The sequence below is a fragment of the Charadrius vociferus genome, unplaced genomic scaffold (genome assembly GCF_000708025.1).
Source record: "Charadrius vociferus isolate BGI_N301 unplaced genomic scaffold, ASM70802v2 scaffold214, whole genome shotgun sequence".
Classification (NCBI taxonomy): Eukaryota; Metazoa; Chordata; class Aves; order Charadriiformes; family Charadriidae; genus Charadrius; species Charadrius vociferus.
Window position 1 is genome coordinate 2,093,386 of NW_009647955.1, and position 23,332 is coordinate 2,116,717.

A 23,332-nucleotide genomic window follows, 5' to 3' on the forward strand; every position below is an offset into this window, starting at 1 on the left:
GGGGTGGGGGCACGGTGTGGCATTTATTTTCTTCTTCTGATGGCATTTGTCTCGTTCTGTCATTTTGATATGGTGGTTTTTCTCTTGCCAGTAACTTTTGGGGGTATTTTGAGTGTCATTTGAAGTCTAGTTGGGGGGAAAGGCCAGATTTTATCTGAGAGTGAAATGTGGTAAAAAAAGAATTAAACAGGACTGTCTCATTTACTGATTGTTCTCCTCCAGCCTGTCCTCTTCTGATGGAAACGCATCAAAACTGTTTGGTTTTTTCTTTTCTTTTCTTTTTTTTTTTTTTTAAGGAATCGCTTTGACTCAGATTGTGTGAGATGAATCATAACCCACTTTCTCATCTGAGATGTGCAAAAAAAAAAAAAAATTCCAGCTCTGCTGTCAATGTCAGCATAATCAATACAGAGTGTTTCTCGGTGCTGCAGAGAGGTAGGGGAGGATAAAAAGAATGAAAAGAATCAAAAGTAGCCAAACTTTCCTGCTGCTTTTAGTGAGCTGCACTGTTTTCGTCTCTGCAAATGCACCTTGCTGTTCATCATGTCATCTTGGACATGAACATAGTTTTCACGTCTCTGGCTACAACCCAAGGTCACAACCAGTGCTCACAAGTCAGGAGACTGTCATCTCAAACTGGCAGGCAGGTCACAAGAAGCCAGCCTTGGCAGACATTTGGGGTGCTACCAGCAGCCGAGAGTAAACCTATTTCGACTTGTGAAACTTGCTGTTAAGATGTCACCTGCCTGCACTGTGCCAGCACTGATTTTGTCAGCTGATTAGGGGAGAGAGGCGAAGCACTGTGCCTGTCCCGTGGCCCTCCCTGAGCCAGCCCCATTGAGGGAAATGGAAAACTTCAACAGCAATAGGACTGCTGTGGGTGAAAACAGCAGACAGGAGACCACATCTGATACTTCATCGCCAGCTTTCATTTATGAACTTTTTCATTTGCTTTTTTTTTTTTTTTTCATGTGTTTCTGCCAAGGCATACACAAAAATGTAGAAATAGTTACCTCTGGTAGTGTGAGCTAAGAGTGAGAGCTTAACCCCTGAAAAACTATGTTCACAGCACCAGGGTCAGAACAGGACAGCACAGGTAGGTGTATGGGTGTTACCACTTGACAAAATTAATCTCAACATTGAGGACAGTGGTTCAATAAAACACCAAGGCACTAACAGACTCGTTTGTAGAGAGTTTAGGGGTGTGGGTGCAACCATCTTCCAAAGCATAAGACACCGTCCATAGCTAAAGACAGGTACCTGTATTTGGCACATGAATGATTTTCTCTTGTAGATCCTCCGAAATTACTGTCCCAGCCACACTAAACTATTTGTTTAAAGCTGTGAATCAGTCTGTACTCAGTTAGCAGCAGTGTTCAGCTTTAATATACAATTTCCTCAACAAATTCTGGTTCCAGACAATATCTTAAGAGGTTAATAACTTACTATCTACTAAGCACGTGTTCTAATTCTTTCTGTGCTGACAGGGGCAGATTGGGGAGATGACGTGCAGCATTTTATGTAAGGGCAAGTTGGAAGTAGGGAAACTTTTTATGGGGGTTTTGGTTGGTTTTGTTGTCATTTAAAATTACACTGTGAAAATGCCCAGCTTTTGAAATGCCACTATTTCCTTATTGTCTGCTCGCCCCAAAAGGCAAGTGAATTCAGCTGCTGGCTTCCAAAAAACCTGCAGAAAGCCCGAACTCTTTTACCTTTACTTTTCTCCTGTGTTGATGAACAGCTGAGACATGGCAATGCTGACTTTCCACCTCTTTTTAATGTGGAGATTGTTTGTGATCACATGAGCTAAGGAATTGTGTCTGGCTGAGCTTTTCTGAAGGGAGACATTTGGAAGGGACGCTAATGTGGGTCATTTATGCACTGCAGAAGACTGTCATGTGCACTCTGCTCTTCTGGACAGGAAAGTCCTGGCAATCGTCATTGCCAACACGGAGCTAATTCTGGTCATGTGTACCCGTCATCTTCACGAGCTGGGCAGCTGCTTCTCATTTCTGTTCCATGGCTGAAATTAGTGAGAACCCTAAAATGCCTATATATATGTGTGTGTGTGCATATGTATGTAGCGCAGGATGCTGCGTGGACCCTGGATTCTAATGGTGTTTGCTTCATTCCCATTCTCCATCTCAACATTTTGCATCAAGTGATCCAGCTTTCAATGCCTACATGGTCTTGTGTAGTGTGACTGTCTCCAATGTTGGCAAATCCAATGTGTGTGTGTGTGTGTTCAGAGGAGGGAGGAAGGTACGGAGGGAGGACAGGACTGGGGAGGATATGGCTACAACAAGAGTCAATGTTTGAGTGGGACATTTTAAAATATTCCATGATTTCTCTGTATATGTCTAAAAACAGTGGCTTCTTCTAAAGATAAAATGGCAAAGCACAGGCTTGTGTAATTCCATTAGGCCACTACTGATGGCCACAACCTACAACCGTAACCTCTTATTCTATGTATACTCAATTTCCACGCAAGGCAACAAGAAGAGGAGGGGAATGAAAAAGGGAGGTTGCTTATGGTCAGAATTACTTCCACTGTTTTTTCACAGGCATAATTCAAAAGGTGAAGAAAGTGGAGCATGTGCGCTGCAGATGTGCACAGCTGGTGCATTGCCACCTCTGTCGCATCCCTCCTTCAGAAGGGGGGCTGAGGAGAGCCAGAAGGGCTGTGTCACTTATGTGGCCAGCTCCTAGTGAAAGCTTGTCATTTACATCCTTTCAATCTCTTTCTGCACTGTCGGCTCTATACCGAGTGAAGAATGGAAACTGCTCTGTTTGCTCACGCAGAGGAGACACATACTTTCAAGCCTAGAGGGCTTAGGCAAAAACCTGCACAGATAACACAAGTTACAGGAGCCTCAGAGATGGGTGTCTCAAAAGAGGCCGCCGCCAAGCTTAGGGCAGAGGGACATTGCTGTTCCAGGGTTGCAGATCTGTGCCCTGAGCTAGCCTGCGTCGTGCAATGTTCATGAGTAAAGGGCTTTGTTCGTAAAGCCCATTGATCTAAGCGTGGCTTGGTCTTTCAAACAAAAACAATATTTCATAGAAAGCCAATTAGTCTTGGGATCTTGGTGGTTTTTCTGTTATTTCTTTGCTCTGATTATAGCAGGGCAGTGGGTGAGAAGCCATAACTAAGCTGTTTCAAGTCACCCGCTTCCTTGTGTTTCATACAACTGCAAGGTGTTCACACACAGTCTGACTGCCTGTTGCCCTTTGCAGAACAACTTTCTTTCATTTAGGAGGGAAGAGAGGGCGGCTGACCCATAGCCTTGAGTCTTGTAAATGACCAAAGTCCTGAGACTATGAGTAACAGCTGTTAGGCAGCAAGTAGGAATGGTGTGCATCCAGCAAATGTCTGATTACCAGAGCTGTTCTGGCCTAGGAAAATTGCAGCTGTTCAGAAGAACAAGTAACATTTTACAGGATGATGTTTTGGAGCATGGTCTAATCGTGACGCATAGTGGGTCACATCTCAATAGGTGTGTGTTGACTAGAAGATGCTCAAACTGACATCAGCTTGGCTAGAGGTCTGGCTGACTAAATATAGCCTAAGCTCTCAGGAGATCAGTGTGTGCGGTGTCTTCATGCTTGTGCTCTGGGGACAGGGGAGAACAAAACAATATGCAGCGGAAATAGCACTATAAAATGAGATATTCATGTTGTTTCCCCTGGGTGAGTCTTTTACTAATTTTGTGTTCCTCTTAGCTAGGAATATCCCATGGTGACCCTTAGTACCTCAGACAGGGCTCATCTGCAGGAAAAGAAGTTCTTAAGTCTTTAGTCTGTGATTTCCAAAATGCCAGTCTATATTTCTTGTTATGGAGAGGTTGCTTTGATTTTCTTGTGAAGCAGTACTGGAATTCAGACTTTTTCTAGATGTTCTAATGTTTGGTCATGGATCTGAAACTTAAATGCTTCTGGAGTTACGTGGTCTAGAACATGGGCTGGAGACTTCCTAGGAGCTGCATAATGCATGTATTTCATAGGTCCTTATCTGTGCAGAGCCTGCAAAGGGGATGCTTAGAGCAGTGCAAAACAATTAAAGGTATTTCCAAAATGTTTGAAGTCTCAAACATTTGCATTGGGTCTCACACTGCTGTGGTTCTCTGTTTTGGATGCTCACTTTTGCAAGTTGCAGCCTTTCACTGGGACAAAAATCTCCCACACGGTTTCCTATGCTGGGGTGTGAATAATAGCTTCCCCAATCTACCCATCACATCTGATTTTGTCAACATAACAAAGTTGTGTCATTTCAGGTGCAAATGGAAACCAATTGACTTAAACCAGAGTTGGCTTTCTGGGATTGGTCATAAAAATTCAAAAGTACCTGAAGTTCCTTAAGTTTACATCAGTTAAAATCAGGCTTGGGATAAACCGAAATGAGTGTCTCTACACGTACCTCAGATCTAAATTTGAAGGTCTAATGGATTTCAAATGATTCTGTTATCACACGTAAACAAGTCCATCAGTTTTCTCTACTGTCATACCAAAGTGCTTAATGAGGATTAAATATACTTACTGTCTTCACAGTGAACTCCCATGTATGTAGGAAACCAGTAAAGAGCACCCTGAAAGTTCAGAGCACAATGATTAGCCAACTTTCTTCATATGGAGGTTGCCGTCATTGGTTCAGGATGTTCGGGAGGTTTTTTGACACCACGTTTTTGGCAAACACTTATAATCCCCACTGATGATAGCCATTTCTAATGCCCGCTCAAGGACATTGGACTGGCAGGACTCATCATGACCTCTGGATATTGGATCGGTCCTTTCTGATTGGTTCAGCCCTGTCATGAGGAGGGAAAGCTTTTGGGGTTTCAGTTTCCATCGGTGCAAAATTCTCAGGTCAAGAATTGTGTGAATAATTCAGGAGACAGGGATTGGTGCCCTTCGCGCGGAAGCCAATTTAGAAAGAACTTTCCATCTTAGAAATGTGATGAGTAATACTTTGAGTGCGCCTTTGTAGATGCTCGTCAACATCAGAGCCTCCTTACAGAGGACTACAGGTCAGGACAATTTGTATCATGATAAACACGGCTCAGAACCCACATATGTCTCCTACTGTTAGTCAACAGGCCCTAGAGTCTAAACCACCACCTCAAACAGAGCAGTCTTAGGGCCACTAAAGAGCTTGGCTTAATGATGTGAGGGTCTTTTTAACTTACTATTTTTTAAGCCTTGCTAATTATGAATCAAAAGCTGTAGGATGTGTGAGAGTGACACATGCAATTGTGCAGATGGGTTTTCCACATACTTTCCTTAAATAAAATAATAATTTTTATGATTATATGTATCATATTTTACACTAATTCACTTCTAATGGAGACCAAACAAGAAAATCTTTGTTTCCTTTTCCATCAAGCTCTGAGAATGTGACAATCAGGTGAGAATAATGATCTACGGATACTTGATATCATACTGCTCCATCATGGACTCCAGATATGCAGCATGTGCCACAGGGAGGTGACTTTGAAAATAGCATAGAGTTATCAGTATTACTTTCCATCTACCTCGGCCAGTAAAAGCAGGTCCCATGACCCAAAGGATGAGCAGAATTGAGTATAATTCAAATGGTGTCACCAACATAAAATGTTATTTTAAAAGGACTTTTGCTCTCAATACCAATGCCACAATTTTAAGGTTATGACATGTCTGATCATCCTGAGTAGAAACAAATGTTGTGCATCCCCTCCAGAATGGGAGTGCCTCTCCATCCCTGCTTGTAAAGCTCCTGTTACTTGTCCAAGAGTGTAAACAAATACTGGACCTTGCACCTGGTTGGAAAAGTCCCAGATTTTGGGGCAAAGAAGGAAACCTCTGTCCAGTAGGTTGCTTTAATGAGAAAAAACAGAGTTAGTTGATTCCAGCTGCTGAGAAATTTGGAGTGATGGAATTCAGTGCAAGGAACGGCGGATGGTTGGCGTACAGGTGAGGCAGTTTCCAGTGCCTGATGGATGTGATTTATGGCAGGGCTGCTGTCGACACGCAGACAGTGCATGTTTCAAAACAGCAAGGAAGCTTTGGGCTGGTGCTGGATTGTGAAAGGCACAGTTTTCAAAAGACCTTAAACAAATGAGGTGCTGGATGATATTTGGTGGGACATCTTCTAATGCAGTCAGACACCTTTGAAAACCCCAGGCCTCAAAGCTGTTGGGGATATGAGAGCTGCCATTTTTTCAAGACTCTACACTTTGTGGGATCCAGCCTTTCTCTACCTTTTTTTTTTTTTTTCTTTTTTTTCACTTTTGGCAGGGGAAAGACAGGTTCCCTCCCTGTTTCTTGTTTTTTGTCAGACGTTTTTCCCCAGCAGGCATGCAGGAGGTGTGCCAGGTTGGTATGCCAGAGCCATTGGCACGGGAAGCATCTCTGACTCAAAACTTCGCCATTACTCAGGCGCTTTTACCTTCTCCGCTGAACAGCGCCTTTGGTACAAATCACTTCATGCCACCACCCTCCCGGTGATGCAGCGAGGCAGAGACAAGCTGCCGAATACCAGCTGGAGCACAGCCAGGCTATGGAAGAGTGAATTGAGTCATTCATGCCCAGCAGCGGATGTGATTTTTGGCTGGGCTTGAGTCTGGTGAACATACTGATGGCGCCTGTCCTGGGCTTATGAAATGGGTTGGCTGGGGTGGGGAACAGAAGTGGTTTGAAGCACCCTTGTGCAACATGGAAAGAGTTAGAGGTGATAGTCTTTGGGAAAGGGGACATTGTTCGCCCTGTCTTTGTTCAGCATCTAACACCGCTGGGCCTCCATCCATTGCTTGGGCTCCTGGAGCTGCTTTCGTGCTGCAAACCTGACTGCAGTCTTTTGGGAATGCAGTAAAAGGCAACTAATTTTTTGACCTAGACAAAGAGGCTGCAATCTCTATCAGCGTGAGTCTAAGCTGGTCTCTTCTGACTACACGCTTGGTTCAGCTCTTAAGAAAGCAGGTGCTAAGGAGAATTTGATCTACATTTAAGGCATGCTTGCGCTGAACAGCAGCATGAGCCTGTGGGCAGCCGGTCGCTGGTCCTCCCCACCTGGAGGAGTGGGTGGGAGAAGATGCATGAACCGTTGCATAACGAACACCAAGCATCTGAAGTGGAGACCAGCTTGTCTGGCCTCCAGATCTGCTCTGCTTTGCAGCCATTGCTTACGTACGGGGTTGGGTGCAGCAGCCCCTGAAACTACCCTCCACTGCTCTACCAGCAAGTCTAATCTCCCGAGTCAGTGGGCGAGCAGGCTGGGGCAGCACGGTCGGAGAGACACCTGCGAGGGGGCCCAGACGGGCCAGGGAGAGCTGCCCCCACATACGCGCTGGTTGGGGCTTCTGCCACTACCCCTCCCAGTAATTGCAAGGTATTCTTTTGTGGCTTTCCAAAAAAGGATCCTGAAATCTGGTGCAGCATTACAGAGTGAGCCCAGCAGACCAGGGGATCACCCAGGAAATCCCACCCTGGCCATCACCCCTGATGAGGGTGGGAGGAGGACTGATCCTGCCTCCCATCCTGTCTTCCTTTCCTTGCAGGAGGTTCAGACAAGCATGGTTGCTCACCTTGTGTGCTGTCACGTATTTGGTACTTCCACTGTCCAGGGATTATCACACAACGTGGCTTTGCAAGTGTAAGTGCAAAGGGACCTGGCTGAGTGGTTGTTGCTGTTGGGGTCACCGGAACGGCCAAAATTTGTCTGATCCACAGCTCTGTTCCCGAGGTGCCATGTAATGGTAAGGTCTCACTTCAAAATAAGATTTCATTGTTAGTGATGCGTTCCAAGGAGAAGAGTCATCTTTGCTTTAAAAACCTCTCATTTTCCTATGAAAGTAAAATTAAAAAAAAAGAGCTTTCTCAGCTTTTGAAAGGATAGGAAAACCCCACTTTTTCACAGCCTTTACAAATTTTGCCCCATGTTTCTTTTGGAAAAAAAAAGTAAGGAGTTTTTTGTGTTTCTTGCTTTGTTAACTTTCTATGTGTGATCAGTTTCCCCTGAAGGAGAGGAGTGATGGCTCAGAAAGGTGGGGAACTTTTGTGAAAGTAGTTTTTTTTATTATTATTACTTATTTTTTTTTAGCAAATGAAATGATTGCATTCCTTTTTTAGCTAAGTGTTTGTCAGCTGGGGGTTTTGGTGCAAATCAGTGCTTTGACAGTCTCATCCCCAAACACAAACATCTTTTTAATTAAAAAAAAAAAAAAAAGACATGATACTTCTTTCCATCTTTCCGTCTAACCCTGTACTTGCAACTCAAAACTACTTTTCTTTATCATATCCATGCCTAGCATTAAGCCCAGGCTGGGAGCAGAAGTAAAAAGAAGCAGGCAGCAAGGAGTGCCCTGGAAGCAGCATGGGACATGCCACCCTGTTAGCGGTGGCGAGGGCCAGGGGGAGGCGGGGGCTGGAGGAGGAATTGCTGTTGCTCCCAGAGACAAAGTCCCGTGCCCCCGCTGAGAGCGCCCGGCAAAGCTACACAAGCAACTCGCTCCTCTGTTTCCAGAGCTGGGGCTTTTCTGTGGATATACAACTGTAGTCTCTGTCATATGGTAACTTTCATCAGCATTAAAGAAAACATTTATAAAGGAAATACAGTACATTTTACTGTCTCCCTCACATTTCCTTGATCGATCAGCTAAAGGGAGGAATGTTTCCTCTCTCGCACTCTTTTTTTCACCCCCTTTCTTTTGTCTTCAGATGTTACTCAGGCTCTATTTCAACCCCTTTGCACATGGTAAAACATGTGCCAAAAAGTTGACACAATATAACAAAAAAAACCCAACAACAACAACAAAAGCAGAGCATGCTGCAAAAAAAGTATCTGGGACCTTAAATATTGTAGAGCATCACTGACCCCCACTGGGCTGGGACACTCACTGCAGATCATCTGAGTTGGGGGACTGGTACCTCGACGTGTTGGGGACATGGTCAGATCAACATTTGCCTACACTGCAAGGTGCCTCGCCTGGGGCGGGAGGGTGGTCCAACACTGCAATAGGTTGCCCAGAGAGGTGGTCGATACCCCAAGCCTGTCATTGTTGAAGAGGCATTTGGACAATGCCCTTAACAACATGCTTTAACTTTTGGTCAGCCTCAAATTGGTCAGGCAGTTGGACTAGATGATTGTTGTTGGTCCCTTCCAACTGAAATTATTCTATTCTATTCTATTCTATTCTATTCTATTCTATTCTAAACTTAGCTCTAGAGTTCACACAGATCCACACTTCAAAAGCTTCCCATACAACTGGTGTAGACCGAGCCAAACCCATACGTGTTCTTTATGTCCATTGTGAGTAGAGTAAAAAGGCATTGGCTTGGATTACTTCAAGGGACGTTTTGGTTGGATGGAAAGAAAGATTTGCTAGTCGTAAGGTTAGGTACTTACTGAAATTTTTTGCCCAAGTTCTTGGAGAAATCTCCATTACTGGAGATTCTTAGGAACAGGTTAAACAAGTATCTGTCAAGAATGATGTAGGCAGAGTTGATCCTGCCTTTGAGGCAGTAAGACAGTTTCCATGACCTCTCAAGATCCTGTTCACCTTGAATTTGTATAGCTTTGTGGGGAAAATCAGGAGTGTTCCCCTCCGAACCTTTATTCTGTAGCAGTGATGCATTGTGGTTGCAATAATTTAGGACGGTATTTCTACCACGTTGGTAAGCGCTTGTAATCTACTTTATATCAGAAACAAACTAAATTGTCTCTTGGGTCTCAGGGAGTTGAGGGAGAAGGTGATGCAGATGTAAGGGACAGGGACCATCATCACAAAGGTGTTGAAACACAGGCCTGCCTTCCTCTCTCATTAAAGAGAGGACAGTAGCAGAGGCACAAAACACTTCATGCTTGGTTGCTGCATGGCTCAGCCAGGCTGCCAGGGAGTGATGGCGTGGCCCGCACAGGGAGCGCATTCCTCTTGCCGGAGAGGGGATTCCAGCAGGACAGGTGCTAGGTGCTGTGTCTGAAATGGAGGAGCTTTCATGCTTCAGGCCTGTCCCACCATCAAACCATTTCAGAGATGGTCTTGTGGTTAAAGATACTAGAATGGGATTGAGAAGATGCGGTTCTAGTTCCTGGCTACACCACAAACTCTGTGTGACCCGCAGCAAGTTATTTAACCTTTGTGGGTCTCAAGCTCCCCACCTGCATGTTGGGTGTCCTAACAGTCCTATGCCTTCCTGGGGTGTTGGAAAGATTCACCGTGAGGGCTCACACAGTAATCTTGTGGTGAGGAGCATGAAGAAGCATTTAAAAAGGTACAGTAAAGTGTTAGCAGTGTGAGTCTGCACAGTTGCAGTGCATTTGCTGTGTGGAGTGGAATGAGACCTCCAGGGCATACCGGGAATGTGTCAGGTTCGCAGCCAAGCAACGTGAGACTATGAAGTTGTATTGTAGTTGGAGGAAAGGGATGAAAACAACAGGAGAGCACAGCTACTGCTGGATAAGCACAGTACAAATGACAAGGAGGTCACTGCAGGGACCTGTGCATCTGGAGTACAAGTGCAGCGCAGTTAAAGCAGAATAACCAGGACACAGTAATTAAATCTCAGCCTTGGATTTAATTTATGAAGTGTTAAAGGCACACGTTGCAGCATGAAGTCCTGTTTACTGTGAAAGATTGTGTTTTCTGACGTCTGCTGAAGAAGAGGGAATTAAGACTGATCTGTCTCGTGTCCAAAGGCTGTGTAAGACAACCGATGCATACAGCCTGCTGCTGTCAAATGGTGAAACTTCAAGCTTGGATCCTGGCACAATAAACCATTGCCAAGGGCTTCCCAGTCAGGGAGAAGTCTGAGTTCAAAAGCAAAAAAAAAGGTAGGTAAGGAAGTCAAGGATAAGATGGGAAAAATACCATTGTTTCTTACAAAATGCACAAACTACCTTTGGGTTTCCCTTTGCACTACTGTTGCAGTGCCCTGAGTGCCAGTTTTGGAATAACTCCAGGAAAAAAATGATCAATACGTCTTTCCCTAAGGTAATCACAGCTGGCCACATACCTCCCATGCTACACACGAAGGGAATAAACCCTCTCTTGTGGATCAGAGATTACTATTTTCTTCCTTTTGGACAAATCGGGGAACCCAGGACCCGCTGGATGCTTGAGTTGCAGGATTGCTACCATTGAGACTCAACTTGATGAGGGTGTACTGGCAGTTAAGGTCTGCTGTTACACTGTTATCCTAAGAGATTAACATCTGATCCTATGTCCCTTTAAAATGGAACAATCGTTCCTGTCTGACATAGGTGCCCTGAGGAATCCCACGTGCTTGGGAAATGCTTGAAAACCCTTGGATAAAAGGCACTAGGAAAGAGGAGGGAGAGAGGGGAAATCTTGTTACATTGTTGACTTATGGTCAACGTTGTCCTCGAAATGCTGTTTTGTCATCAATATTTCTTCATTAGGAATAATGATTTTTCCACATTTACTGCCAGCTGATTCAAAGCTGTCCAAAAGCAGAATGTGTCATGAATCTCTAAAATGCATTCGCTGGCGAACTCTAAACAGAGATGATTAGAAAAATAATGCAGCGGAAATACTGGGTGTCTTGAGGCTGCCAGGGGAACTTTTAGCGAGATATTTTGTTCAATGTATTTACATATTTTAAAAATGTTCTTAGTACACTTTTGTAAGGGCAGTAGGCTGTATTTCTTTAGTTCTTTTCTTGCATAGCGTATCAGGGCTGCAGTGAGAGCTGGGGAATACACTTAGCTGATCAAGGGAAATTGTGTAATTGATAGGCACTGAGGATATGACCTTGTGGTACATTCCCACAGTACTGTTAAGTGGGAAACAGTTTTTTCCATCATGCAGAAGTTTTTGAGATATCAATGGGTTTTTTTCCCCACATCTCAGCAAATGCAGAACCTTCCTACTTTGATGCTTTTATCAGAAAATTATCCCCTATCTCCTGTCTGCATAGAACGCATGCTTTGAATTCATGAATTTACGCCTTTTGTAGAGAGAAGGTTTGCGCGTTTTCCCTCTGCTTTCTTTACTCTTAGTATCTCTCGTTATTGCCTGAATTGTGTGTGTTAGGCACTGGTACATCACATAGCAGGAGACAGTCGGTGCCCCCAACAGCTTAGTGTCTAAGTAGGTATGACAGAGAAATAATGCTGTAGCCTAAAAGAAGCTAATGCAGTCCTTGGATGTACAAACAGGAGCATCTCAAGCGAGCTGGATGGAGTTACATTACCTCTGTATTTGGCTCCAGTGTGATTGCTATCGGAATATTATGCCATAAGCATTAGTATGGCATGTACCTATTCCGTCATCCATCTTCAGTGGTGGATGTTTGTCTGATTGGCTCACATTCTTAATCTGACATTTAGAAGTGACTCATGTCCCAGATAAGGCTGGACACCCTGTATCTAATTCCTCATCTCCAGATCACGCCCAGACTCTGGCCAAATCTTAAGAATCTTGCTGAGTAACAGCTCAGATTATGGCCTTTCCTATTCATCTTCACAGATAAACCCTGCATCCAAGCTCCAATGACCTTGAATCTCTGCAACATCCTTTTCTAAAAATGCAGTTTCTCCCTGTTCATGCTCAACTAGATTGCAGCTGCAGAAATCTCTCTGTAGCTTCTAAGTTAGGCCAGATCATTCCTGCCTGTTAATCTCTCCTCTGGTTTCATTTCTGCATCATATCAAACAGAAGTGTCTTGTCTTTACTTGCATGGCCTGTCATGACCTATTCCCGCCCAGTGACACACCAGCTCATCCTTCCCGTCTGCAGGTGCCTATGTTCAATCTTCAAGGACTTACGTTCCCTTTTGTGCTGTGTTTTTCCTTTCCTCCGAAGCATCCCGTTAAACTTCCCTCAAACTCCCTTCAGATCCTCTTTCAAATTCTTCCTTAACCTCTTCCTTTGCCAGTCTGTCTACAGACTCCTTGTCAACAGCAGAAAATTTAGAGTGCTGAGACCACAGTTTTCCTTACTGATCGGTTTTGTCTGATTGCTTTTTTGTATTTCCTGTCTATACCCAGTTGTTATCGCTTGTATTAGATTGTAAACTCCTGCAGTTGGGCCCTTCTTTGTCTTCTGTGTTTGTCCAATACCCGGCACAAAGGGGCTGTTCCACAATCTGAGAAGCCAGGATCTGTGGTGGTATATGCAAAAAACATGTAATAATAGTAATAAAATAATGAGAAGTTAGAACGTGGCATCATTTGCAATATGAGCTCCTCTCCCCCCTTCCCCCTCGTCCTTCAGATCCACAATATTTCAATTTTTTTATACAACAGAAGACAGTAAATGAGGATGTTTGAGAATATAGTAGCTGCTGTTTCCTTTCAGTTGCTGACGTGTTTCCCTGTGATCCACTCAGTAATGATGGCATTTTCAGCAGAGAAGCCTCTGTGGGCACCTCTGTACGTCCCCCCAAGGTAAGACCAACATGTGGCAGCCAGGCTAGGCTGAAAGAAGGTCAGGGCCAAGGTTATGAACCTCTTTCATGCAAAAACAGAGGACTCCAGTCTCCCAGGCTTGCTGCCAACGCATTACCTTCTAGTTTTGCTGAAATGATCTTGAAAAAGGACCTAAAAAGGGCTGAAGGGGCAAAAGAAGAATGTTGAAATGACACAGTTTCATCTTCGTGCAGTTGAGTACTAATTTTGTCCTTTGTCTTTAAGCTGCCTTTTAAGTGCTGTTTGTCTCTGTGGGAAGCAAATGGGTCACGTTGTTCTATGTTTCTACTGTAATACGCTGCCTGCTATTTTTCTCTTAGATTATTTGTGTAATCTTTTTTGTGCAATCTGTTTGTTCTTGAGTCTTGCAAGCTTTGCCTTTGCTACTTCTTTCCCAATAAGCAGTGCAACTTGTTCTGTATTCACTCATGGGTATTCTGCGCACAACGGACTGAGTTATTTCAACCAGTGTGAAAATATTAAAATGGGGAACATGTGTGGGCACTTAATTGTGGTGAGTCCAACCACAAATACCTTCACCGTTGGTAACTGGCACACAGGAAAAGCAGACCTTTGTTTTGTTTTTATCAGACATAATGATAGATACATTGTTTTTCGTGGGGTTTTTCTGGTTTTCTAAGGAAATGAGGCTTGTGCAATCCCACCGCCTGTGTGCATGTGCCTGTCTGTTTGTCAGTTCCTCCCTCCCCAGTAACACTTGAAACTAATAGCCATCTTCAACCAAATTTGAGTGAGGCGCAGGAGTCAGGGCAAGCGACCTGGTTTTACACGAGTCTTGTGAGGTCCCAGATTGCACCAAAGTCTGCAAAAGGTGCAGCTCCTAACTGCTGCATCGCTGCCAGCCAGATCGGTCGTGTATTTGCCCGTGTGCCCTTACGTGGATCCAGCCACTTAACTGTAAGCTCCCGAATTTGAATATTTTCGCTTACTTGCTTTTACCCTTCAGGCGAGTGAGTCAGTTGGGGGTGGTGCTGGGCACGGAGCTTGTGTTTTGATTCTGACTGGAGTGGCCATGTCTCATGAAAAACATGGTTTGCTCCAGGCCACAGTGTTACAATTTGCATATAAACTTATGAAAAAGGAAGCTTTCTTTAAGCTTTCCTGTGTGAGAGTTTACAGGAGCATTTCTGTCTGTGTACATAATAGCAGAAGCTGGACTTCTCATAAATGTAGATGGGTTAAATCTGTCGCTGCCTGAATGGGAATCTTCTGTGGAAAAACTCAGAAAGAGGAAGGAAAGCCTAAGGAAATACCAACTTGAAGGGGAAACGTTGGCCAAGTCTTGTGTTGTGCTGCTCTTTGGTTTGTACCTGGCCACCAGCAGTGGTGTTGGGGAATGCCCGAGAGCCATGTAGGAATGTAGCCTCAGGGCACCTTTAGGAAGCAGAGAAGATGCCTTTATGCCCTTGGCTCAAAGACAGGAGGTACAAAGGCACCAAGGGATTTGCCAGGGATTACAAGAGTTTTTATTTGAGTTCGGAAACAGACCCAGGTCTCCTGACACAAGAAGTACAGCCAGAAGTATGGTCTATGTATAGACAGCGTCTCCAGAAAATGGAGAGATGCCTTGGTCAAAGAGGAAGATAAATGTTGAAGTATACAAGAGCTGGCTAAATTATGAATGTGAGAAGAGGAGAAGGGGGAGAAAAGATTTCCACATGTTCTACTCAGATGTTAACAAAGAAAGCTGAGAAGTGTTTGCATAGACACTACATAATTCCGTGTCCAAATGCCTCATAAAAATAATACCGGATGATCACAGAATGGCACACCAGGGAAAATAAATTCTTCAGCGGAATATTCCCTCTGGAAAAACACTGTGTAAAGTAATACACTAATGGCTTTCAATTTCATGTTTTATATATAGAGATATTAACTACTCCCCAGACATCTCTTCATATTACAGCCCAGCTACACAAGCAGTTTGGAGAAGGCCCCAGCGCACGGTTGGGCTTGTCCACACACAGGACCAAGCAGTGCTCTCCTGTTGTATGTGCAACTCCTGTGATGTATACAATAGGTTTCTTCTGCTTTCTTCCGAGAGCAATACTGCTCCTGTGGTTCTCTCCAGTGGGATGGTTTTTTTCCTTCTTCTTCTTCATGTTTTTTTCCATTCTTCCCCCACACTTTGTAGCCTCACCACCATGCTGGGAACCCTGCATTCCTTCTCTGCTCGTAAAAAAGGAGTCCTCACAAGAAGCATTACAGTGGAGTGATTAAAGCACAACACTGTCAATCAAAATGCTAGTGACAAATGCTAAAGAAAGTTAAGTATAAAAACAACATTATTAATTCCTTTTGGGGGGTTTTCCAGGCTTGTCTGGATTTATCTGGTGACTTCTCTCTCCACATTGCTCAGACTGGGAGCTGTCTGAGTCAGGAACTGTCTGTCCTGTATAATGCCAACTACGGTTATGCCATTGTAGCAAATCAGAATGATCTGGGTTCTTTTCCAAGCTTTCCTAATATATCTCAAATGTGTGTATATATATCATCCTGCCACATCCTGAGGGATCCAAAAGTAGCTTACATGCTTTGTTCCCTGGATGTAGCCTATTGGAGTGTGGAACAGGCAGGGAAGAAGTCGTGAGTGTGGGGACATTGATGTTCACTACGCAAGGACAGCAGCCCTTCTGTTCGGTCGATGAGGCATATCCAAGTTCTTTTAGGAAGTTTTGCAATATTTGTTTGAAAAGGCTAATAAGCACAGACTGTGGTATGGGAGAACATCATATTGTTGCTGGATTATTTATTATTAGGGACGTATTATTTGTATATGCATTTATGAGTAATTCTAGTTTGAATTCAGTATGCCTTCCTTCTTGCACCTCAGCTCTCACTTACTTCCCTTCCCCTCCTTCCCACCCTCAGTGACCACACCACTCCACCCATAGAGCCTTGAAGGAGAAATGCAGTGTTCCGAGACTGGGGACACCACAATTATTCTCAAACTGAAGAATACTGTTTTAGTAGGACAAAGTCCCAGACTATAGTTGCTCTGTTGCCTTCAGTGGGGCTGTCCTGCATAGGGTGGCTGAGGTTGTCCTAAATACTTTCCATGACTCTGTGCATGAATTATTTTCAACACTGATAGCTGGGTAAGGACATCAGACCTGCATGGGCTATCTCCATTTTCTAGAACTCAAATGAATGGCGGAGGAAAATTGCCAAGGTGTGCCTTCCACCCACTCTCTTCCATCTTTTCTGCACCACAGTCTTCCCTAGGAAAATGTCTTTCCCATGATCTAAGAAACTTTTTCTTAGAAGAAAGATGAAACCACCCTTTTATTTGTATGTGGTATTAGGGACCTTTTTCAGAAACAGACAGAGCTTGTCTTTACTTAAAGTCCTTAGTAGCAGCTTCTGATATACCTTTCTTGAAGGACAGTAAGAATAAAGTATCCATACATCAGTTTCTTGAGGAATAGTTCCTGTGCTTTAAGTAGACACAATATCTTAATCCATATTAATCTTCAAACAGAGAAAAAGTCATTTTTTTTCCATGCGAGAGGTGATATTGCACTCTTTGTAATCATTCAGTCTTTAGCCACTACTTTTTATTTAAAATATCAACTAGCTCAGGATCAGCACATTAGCTAGAGCACGAGGATTGATACTGCTGTACTGGCAAAAGGATTTCACTTTTTAGCTTTTGACAGTATAATTGGCGCCTTTGAGGGAATTGGTTTAAGCTGTACAAGCAAAATTTATTAAATGGTAACAACTGTGCTGCCACCAGGCAGCTTTACGAGGCATCCTACCACAGAATCCTTTCATGTGGAGGCAAGGCTTTAGGCACAGGTTTATCCCATCTAACTGAGGAGCTGAGGGTGACTATATAGCTGGGTTAAAGGATAGCTGACTGGTTTGCATCTGGAGCTCAGGCTGCTTGTGATGATCACTGGCTAGCAGCAGTAGAACTGATATCAGTGCAGTCTTGGGAGCCAGTTTCAAGCCTCTCTAGATCTTTTCATGTGGGCCAGCACTGGAGTGCCATCCAGTGGCACTGGATCTTTGCCAGCAGTGGCACAAATTGCTCTTCTGTTGACTGAGCTGCCGTGTCCTCCTTACCCACCGCGCAGCGCAGGCCTGTGGGAGGATCTTCTCTACAGTTGAGACCAGGAGCTTGCTTTGACTCACGTCCTTTCCCTTTGGTAACAGGCCGCTGTGCTCGCTGTGGGGAGAATGTTGTTGGGGAAGGCACTGGCTGCACGGCCATGGACCAGGTCTTCCACGTGGAGTGCTTCACCTGCATGATGTGCAACAACAAGCTGAGGGGACAGCCTTTCTATGCAGTGGAGAAGAAAGCCTACTGTGAACCCTGCTATATTGTAAGTATCCATTGATTTTAATACACAGACACTGGAAACATTGATTTCTTTCATTGCTGTATAGTTGCCTTTCAGTTAAAACTTGGCATTCCCATGGTAGTACTGTGGGCACCAGTTTTACCATGGTCTTCAGAAGAGCTCTGATCTTTTCAGCTTCTTAGGTTAGACCAGGAAATGGAATTCACCCATCTCTGAAATGAAGTGGCCAAAGCAGGGGGAAGACATCCTTTTTGTGTGATTATTTCAGGTCTATAAGGAGCAGACTATGCACTGATTTTTAATCAGTAGTGTTGCTCTCAGAAGCTTTCTGTGTTGAGAAACCTGATACCAAAATGCTTACAGACTGGTGCCATCTAAGATGAAGGAGGTGGAATGCAAGATAGCATTAAAATTTCTGAAATAAAGACCTCTGCATTGCATGATGGAAGTCCTTCTACTGAGCTAAGGGTCTTTGGATTGGGTATCTTTTGAAGCTTACCTGACCCTAAAATTTCAACAAGTTCTTAAACCAAACAATTAACAGTTGCTCTGAGGAGCTGCACCTTTTAAGAGGCTCCCGTAAGAACTAGTTGGAACCAGTTGCACAGTTGCAAATTAAAGAAACATCACACAATGTGCCTGAGGCCTTACCTTGGTGTGACCTTCACATACAGTATATAGGGATACTCTTTGTAATTTAGAATAAGAAAAGCACCAAAATGTTGTTAAAGCGTTGATAGAGGTTTCTTTAAATCTCCAATTCGGAGTTCTTTTTAGAAATACTGGACCTGAGAACCTTCCAGAATTGGATTTGCACTTCTGAAAGTAAAAATTGATGCTTTTCTTAACACTTCTGGCATCCCGATAATAATTAAAGTAATAATGTATATTTCTGAGAATGTCACCAATATCCCATTATTCCTTCTGTTTCTGAAGAGCCTTTGCAGTGGGATTATTGCTGAAACATTGAATATAAAAAGGGAAGATGTTGTCATATTTACAATGGCAGTGGTATATGGGCCTTATTAATTGGCTTTTAAAAACTAAAGGATCTTTTGATGGACTATGTACCTTTTAAACCATTTCCATTTTTGTTTGTGCTAAAATGATTGCACCATAAAAAAACTAACATTAATTTTGTGGCAAGTTTGACCATGTGCAAAGCACTGCAGACTTTAGGAAGGTGCATTCATAATATGAATGGAGTAACTTTATGTAGCCGGAATTAAACATTTCATTAACTTCAGGCTGGAATTGACTTCATCTGCTTGCAGATTGATACTTTCTTTTCCTCTCTTTTAAATCAAGCACATATTCTTCACCACTCATCTGCTTTAGTTTGGGAAAACATCTGCATTAGCCACTGCAGTAATGGTTTAAGATTATTTAATCCCATTACTTATACACTTCATTAGCCTGAGTGAATCGTTGGCAAGGGTTCAGTAAACTTCCTACATTGGGAGATAAAAGGATAAAAAAGGAAAGGGAGAAGGATTCTGTTCCTCATTTTCTTTCAAATTTATCTTCTATCTATTTAAGGGATAAAGGAATGATAATTGCCTGGTTGCATCTGCGTTTGTACGTTCTGTGATATGGCTTTGCAGCTCTGAGTACAGAGGAAAGAGTAAACATTTAATAGCTTTCTTTTATATAACCAGAAGGGGCCTTTAAATGTTTATCCATGCAGTCCACAAAAACCTGGTTATGGACTTAACCCAAAACACGTCTGGATCCATCTGTTGCTGCACATGTGGGGAAAGGATGGTGATGCTGATGGGGCTACGTATGTGTAGCTGGACAGCTGGTACTGTGAGTGGGAAATGGAAAGCAGGAATCTGGCAGTCTGATACACCAAAGAAAAGAAAAACCAAAACACCCAAGCACACATTGAACTCTTAAACATGGAAGAAACAAGTGTCGGGAGCCTAAGTCTTGATACCTCTCAGAAAGCTTGGGACTCTGCTTTGCCAAAAGCCAGGTCTACAAGGGATCTAGGCACCTGCCATGCTGTTGGCTTTAGGCCTGAGGAATTTGTGTTGTAGAGTATGTGTCTCATTGATTTTTCAATGAAATGAGGTCTGCATTGGCTTCAGTAGGATGATGAGTGCCTGTTGTTCTTGCAAATGGATTGAGGACCCTGAAATTGCTGAGGCACAATCTGAATGCTTTTGCCTTTAGATGTGTGATGTGGTCATACTGAAGTCGATGAGAGTTAATGACCTGCTTAAAATCTAGCCTGTGCTTAAGGATTTTGCTGAATTGTGACCTCTGGGTTTTTTTTGGAGCTTCCCCAAGTCCCATTATCAGAAAATAACTTGGATGCTTGGAGCCCTAGTTCTGTAGGAAATCAATGGGAATATAAGAACCCAGACTCAGATTCCTGTGGACCTGAATTCCCATGAAAGGTGGAGCCTGTGTCACTAGCCCAAGATTGCACAGTTAATCCATGGCTGTGGCTGGCTGAGAAAATGGGATTCTCAGCTGGTATAAATCTAAGTAAGTCAATGAAACTTGTTTACTGGTCTACCTAATTCACACTGATTTCTCGCACACATCCCTGTTTCCCCAAGTCTAAAACTCTTGACTTATTATGCAAGCCATTAGGCCAAGCTGCTTCATTTGTATAAAGGAAATGAACTATAATATTTGCCTGGTTGTGATACATAAATTCATGAATTCTTTGATTTTTTTAATAATTCCCTTGTGTGACTTGTGGCCGTGCGCGCATAAAAACTATGTGCAAAAATAAAAATACATGTTTTTCAACAGTTAGATTGGCTAATCTTCTCAGTTTATTATGTGACTTCTTAGTTGTGGTGCAGTGAAGCCATAATTAAGATTACTGTGAAGAGCTGTATTTAATTACTTGCTAGTCAATACCAAGCCTAAATAGCCTGCAGAAGGGTTGTTTTTTGGTTTTGTTTCTGGTTTTATTTATCAGTGACCCAGTTAAGATTAAATTCCCCAAAAGTCTGAATTAACATGTAAGGAGATCAATCACCTGTTTAAAAAAAAAAAAAAAAATTCCTAATGGGAATTTGAGTGCTACAGTTAATTTCTTTCACACAGAAATCCCCCCACCCAAAAGCCAGTCACTGTCATTTCCTGTTACATCTTATGAATGCAGTGAGTTCTGTTGCCAATGTGTTTGCTGGTTTTGCTCTTCATCCAAGGATTCTTTCATTATTGATGTTATTTTTAAAAGAGTACCAGTCTTCTCCATTAAGACACTTCTGCTGAACTAAAAGCAACTGTAAAAAATAGTGTTAATAGGAGACAGATGTCTCCTAGTCATTACGACGGTCCAGTAACATCTGAAATAATCACGATAGGGTTTCCAGTGTAACCAGCGTCCTGCTGTACATGTGATGAATGCTGTGTCTGCAGTATGTTATCAGTATACTTTTCCCCTCCCTTACAGGGCAAATTACTGACAAAAAACATTTGGTTTGCTTCCTCTCAGTAGTTGAAGAGATTTTAGCACTGGGCTCAGTGTGGAGAAAAGGTTAAGAGTAACATCAGTGGAACCGTTGTTATAAAAGATTGAAGAGCAAGATGTTAGAGCCGTGCCAGCTGTCTGCTTTCCAAATACCGTATTATCATAAGGACTGAACACAAGGTTAACCAGACACACCGGTCTGGCAAGAGCGATGCTGCTGTTTTGTGAATGGGATGTTCTTTGATGTCCTGATGACTTTCTCTGGGATGTGGAAATTTTCCTCCAATCTTTATCCCCTTTCCTGGCAGTCTGGTGGTTGGCAGTTGGAGATAAACTCTCTGCGGCTGAGGGCTGAGAGGTGCTGAGCACCTGCAGTTAGCACAGAAAGCAGCGAGATCTTGCAGATGCTCCTGGCCTCTGAGGGTTTCTTCTGTTGTGTCCAAGTCAATGCAGCCCACCAGTGGGCCCTGAGGGAAGGACCATGGGTCCTCCCCTCAGGGAAGGGGATGAGAATGCAGAGATAACTAACCAAGCAAAGCAGAAATAGCCAGGGTCAGGGGACAGAGTTCGGAGAAGTGGTGGGCTAGAAATGATGAGCAATTGAAGGAGAGGAAAGAAACTGTCTCATGTCTGTCTGTTGTTGTGGTTTGGGCCGGACTGGCCACTGAAATGAATGACAGATGCTCTCCCCCCATGACCCTGGGATTGAGTCTAGATAGAGTGGGGGAAGATGGTGGGAATGCTCTGCAGTGCCCAGTGGAGACCCAGGGATCGAGGTTTCCTGTTTCTGCTGCATGCTGTGAGATATTGAGGACATGCCCTTAAACTGTACCCTGAAGATTACTTAAAAGGATTTTGCAGGCTGAGGTTCATCTTTCCATAGTACTAAAGCTGTGGAAGTGCTTGAAGGGGGAAGAATTGTGCGTGGAAGTCGTGATCACTACCGTTCCCCAGCTTTAGACTCAGGATCGTACTGCTCCACTTTTTTTCCCCAATTATTTGTTTTGTGAGCAAAAAAAAAAAACCCAAACCCGTATCTTCAGGGTTTCTCTCTTATAGCTTCTAACTTTCTGGTCTATCAGAGGCTGTAGTTCAGTAGGAGATCATAGTTCAGACCTGCTGATGTTTTAGGAAATGGTATGACTAGAGCCACTGGTACCACGGAGCATCCTGTGAGAGCTTAAATTTGCTAATCATTCTGTTAACGCAACTTGTGCTCATTGAAATCTCTGGTAAAACTGCTGTCAGGTTCAGTGGCACTGGTACTGTAAACCTCATCCCGTGTGCGGACGTGAGTGTGGTTTTTTGAAGGCTGTGCAAGAGCAGCTACCTCCAGCACATACGGTTTAAAGTGTAAGGTTGATCCCTGCAGTAGAATTACATCTATTTTTAAAAATAATTCTGCAATTTGTAAGCAGAGATTACAGCACTAATTTAGCAACCATGTAACAATTTAAATTGGACCAGAAAAGAGAAACTATAATTTAAAGATTTTTTTTTTATGATACAAGTTTTCTTCTTTTTAAAGTAAAAAGCCCTTTATTCTTGTTTTTGTCAAGCAACGTATTGAATTTGAGAGTAATTTATGGAAAGTGCTGCCAGCATGGTATTGCGAGTGCTCCACAATTTGAATTTAAACTGCTCAATGGGATCATTAAGACTATTATGCCTGCTTTCCAAAGAGTTTGAATTCAAAATGACAACTGGAACAAAAATATAAAATAAACTAAAGAGAAGTCACGCACTCTTTACGTGGTGGAATTTTTCTGCCCTCGAAATATTTCATTGAGATCAATGCTCTTCTTCAATCCTCTCCTAGAAAAAAGCTGGTGTTGCTAGTTTTAGTTCGGCGCTCCTGCGTGAGTCATCGGCAGCAGGGAGCTGAACCTGTGACCCGTGGATCTAAAAGCATTAAGTCTCGGCTGCTGTAGCGGAGAGATGCAGCTCGGCTGCGCCAGGCAGCACTGGGCTCCTGCCCTGCATATTTCTTACCAACAACAGAAGAGGTCCGTGGGCGTAGCGGACACAAAACAGGTCCGGAGTTTTGGTTGGCTTACAGGCATGTTTAAATCATATTGATTATTAGCTTTGATAATTTAGCTAGTCTAGGCCCACATGGTAATTTCTTTGGGGAAAAAACACGGCAAGGGAAGACTGTCATTCCTT

The 23,332-nt window shown here is 43.4% G+C and overlaps 1 protein-coding gene across 1 annotated transcript in view; it reads left to right on the plus strand.

Moving 5' to 3' along the window:
* The window catches only part of LPP (LIM domain containing preferred translocation partner in lipoma), a 211,591-nt gene that overhangs the window by 147,981 nt on the left and 40,278 nt on the right, over positions 1 to 23,332 (plus strand). The window contains exon 7 of the mRNA XM_009883357.1: positions 17,579 to 17,748. Within this exon, the coding sequence (XP_009881659.1) occupies positions 17,579 to 17,748 (170 nt within the window). The remainder of the gene's footprint in view (positions 1 to 17,578; positions 17,749 to 23,332) is intronic.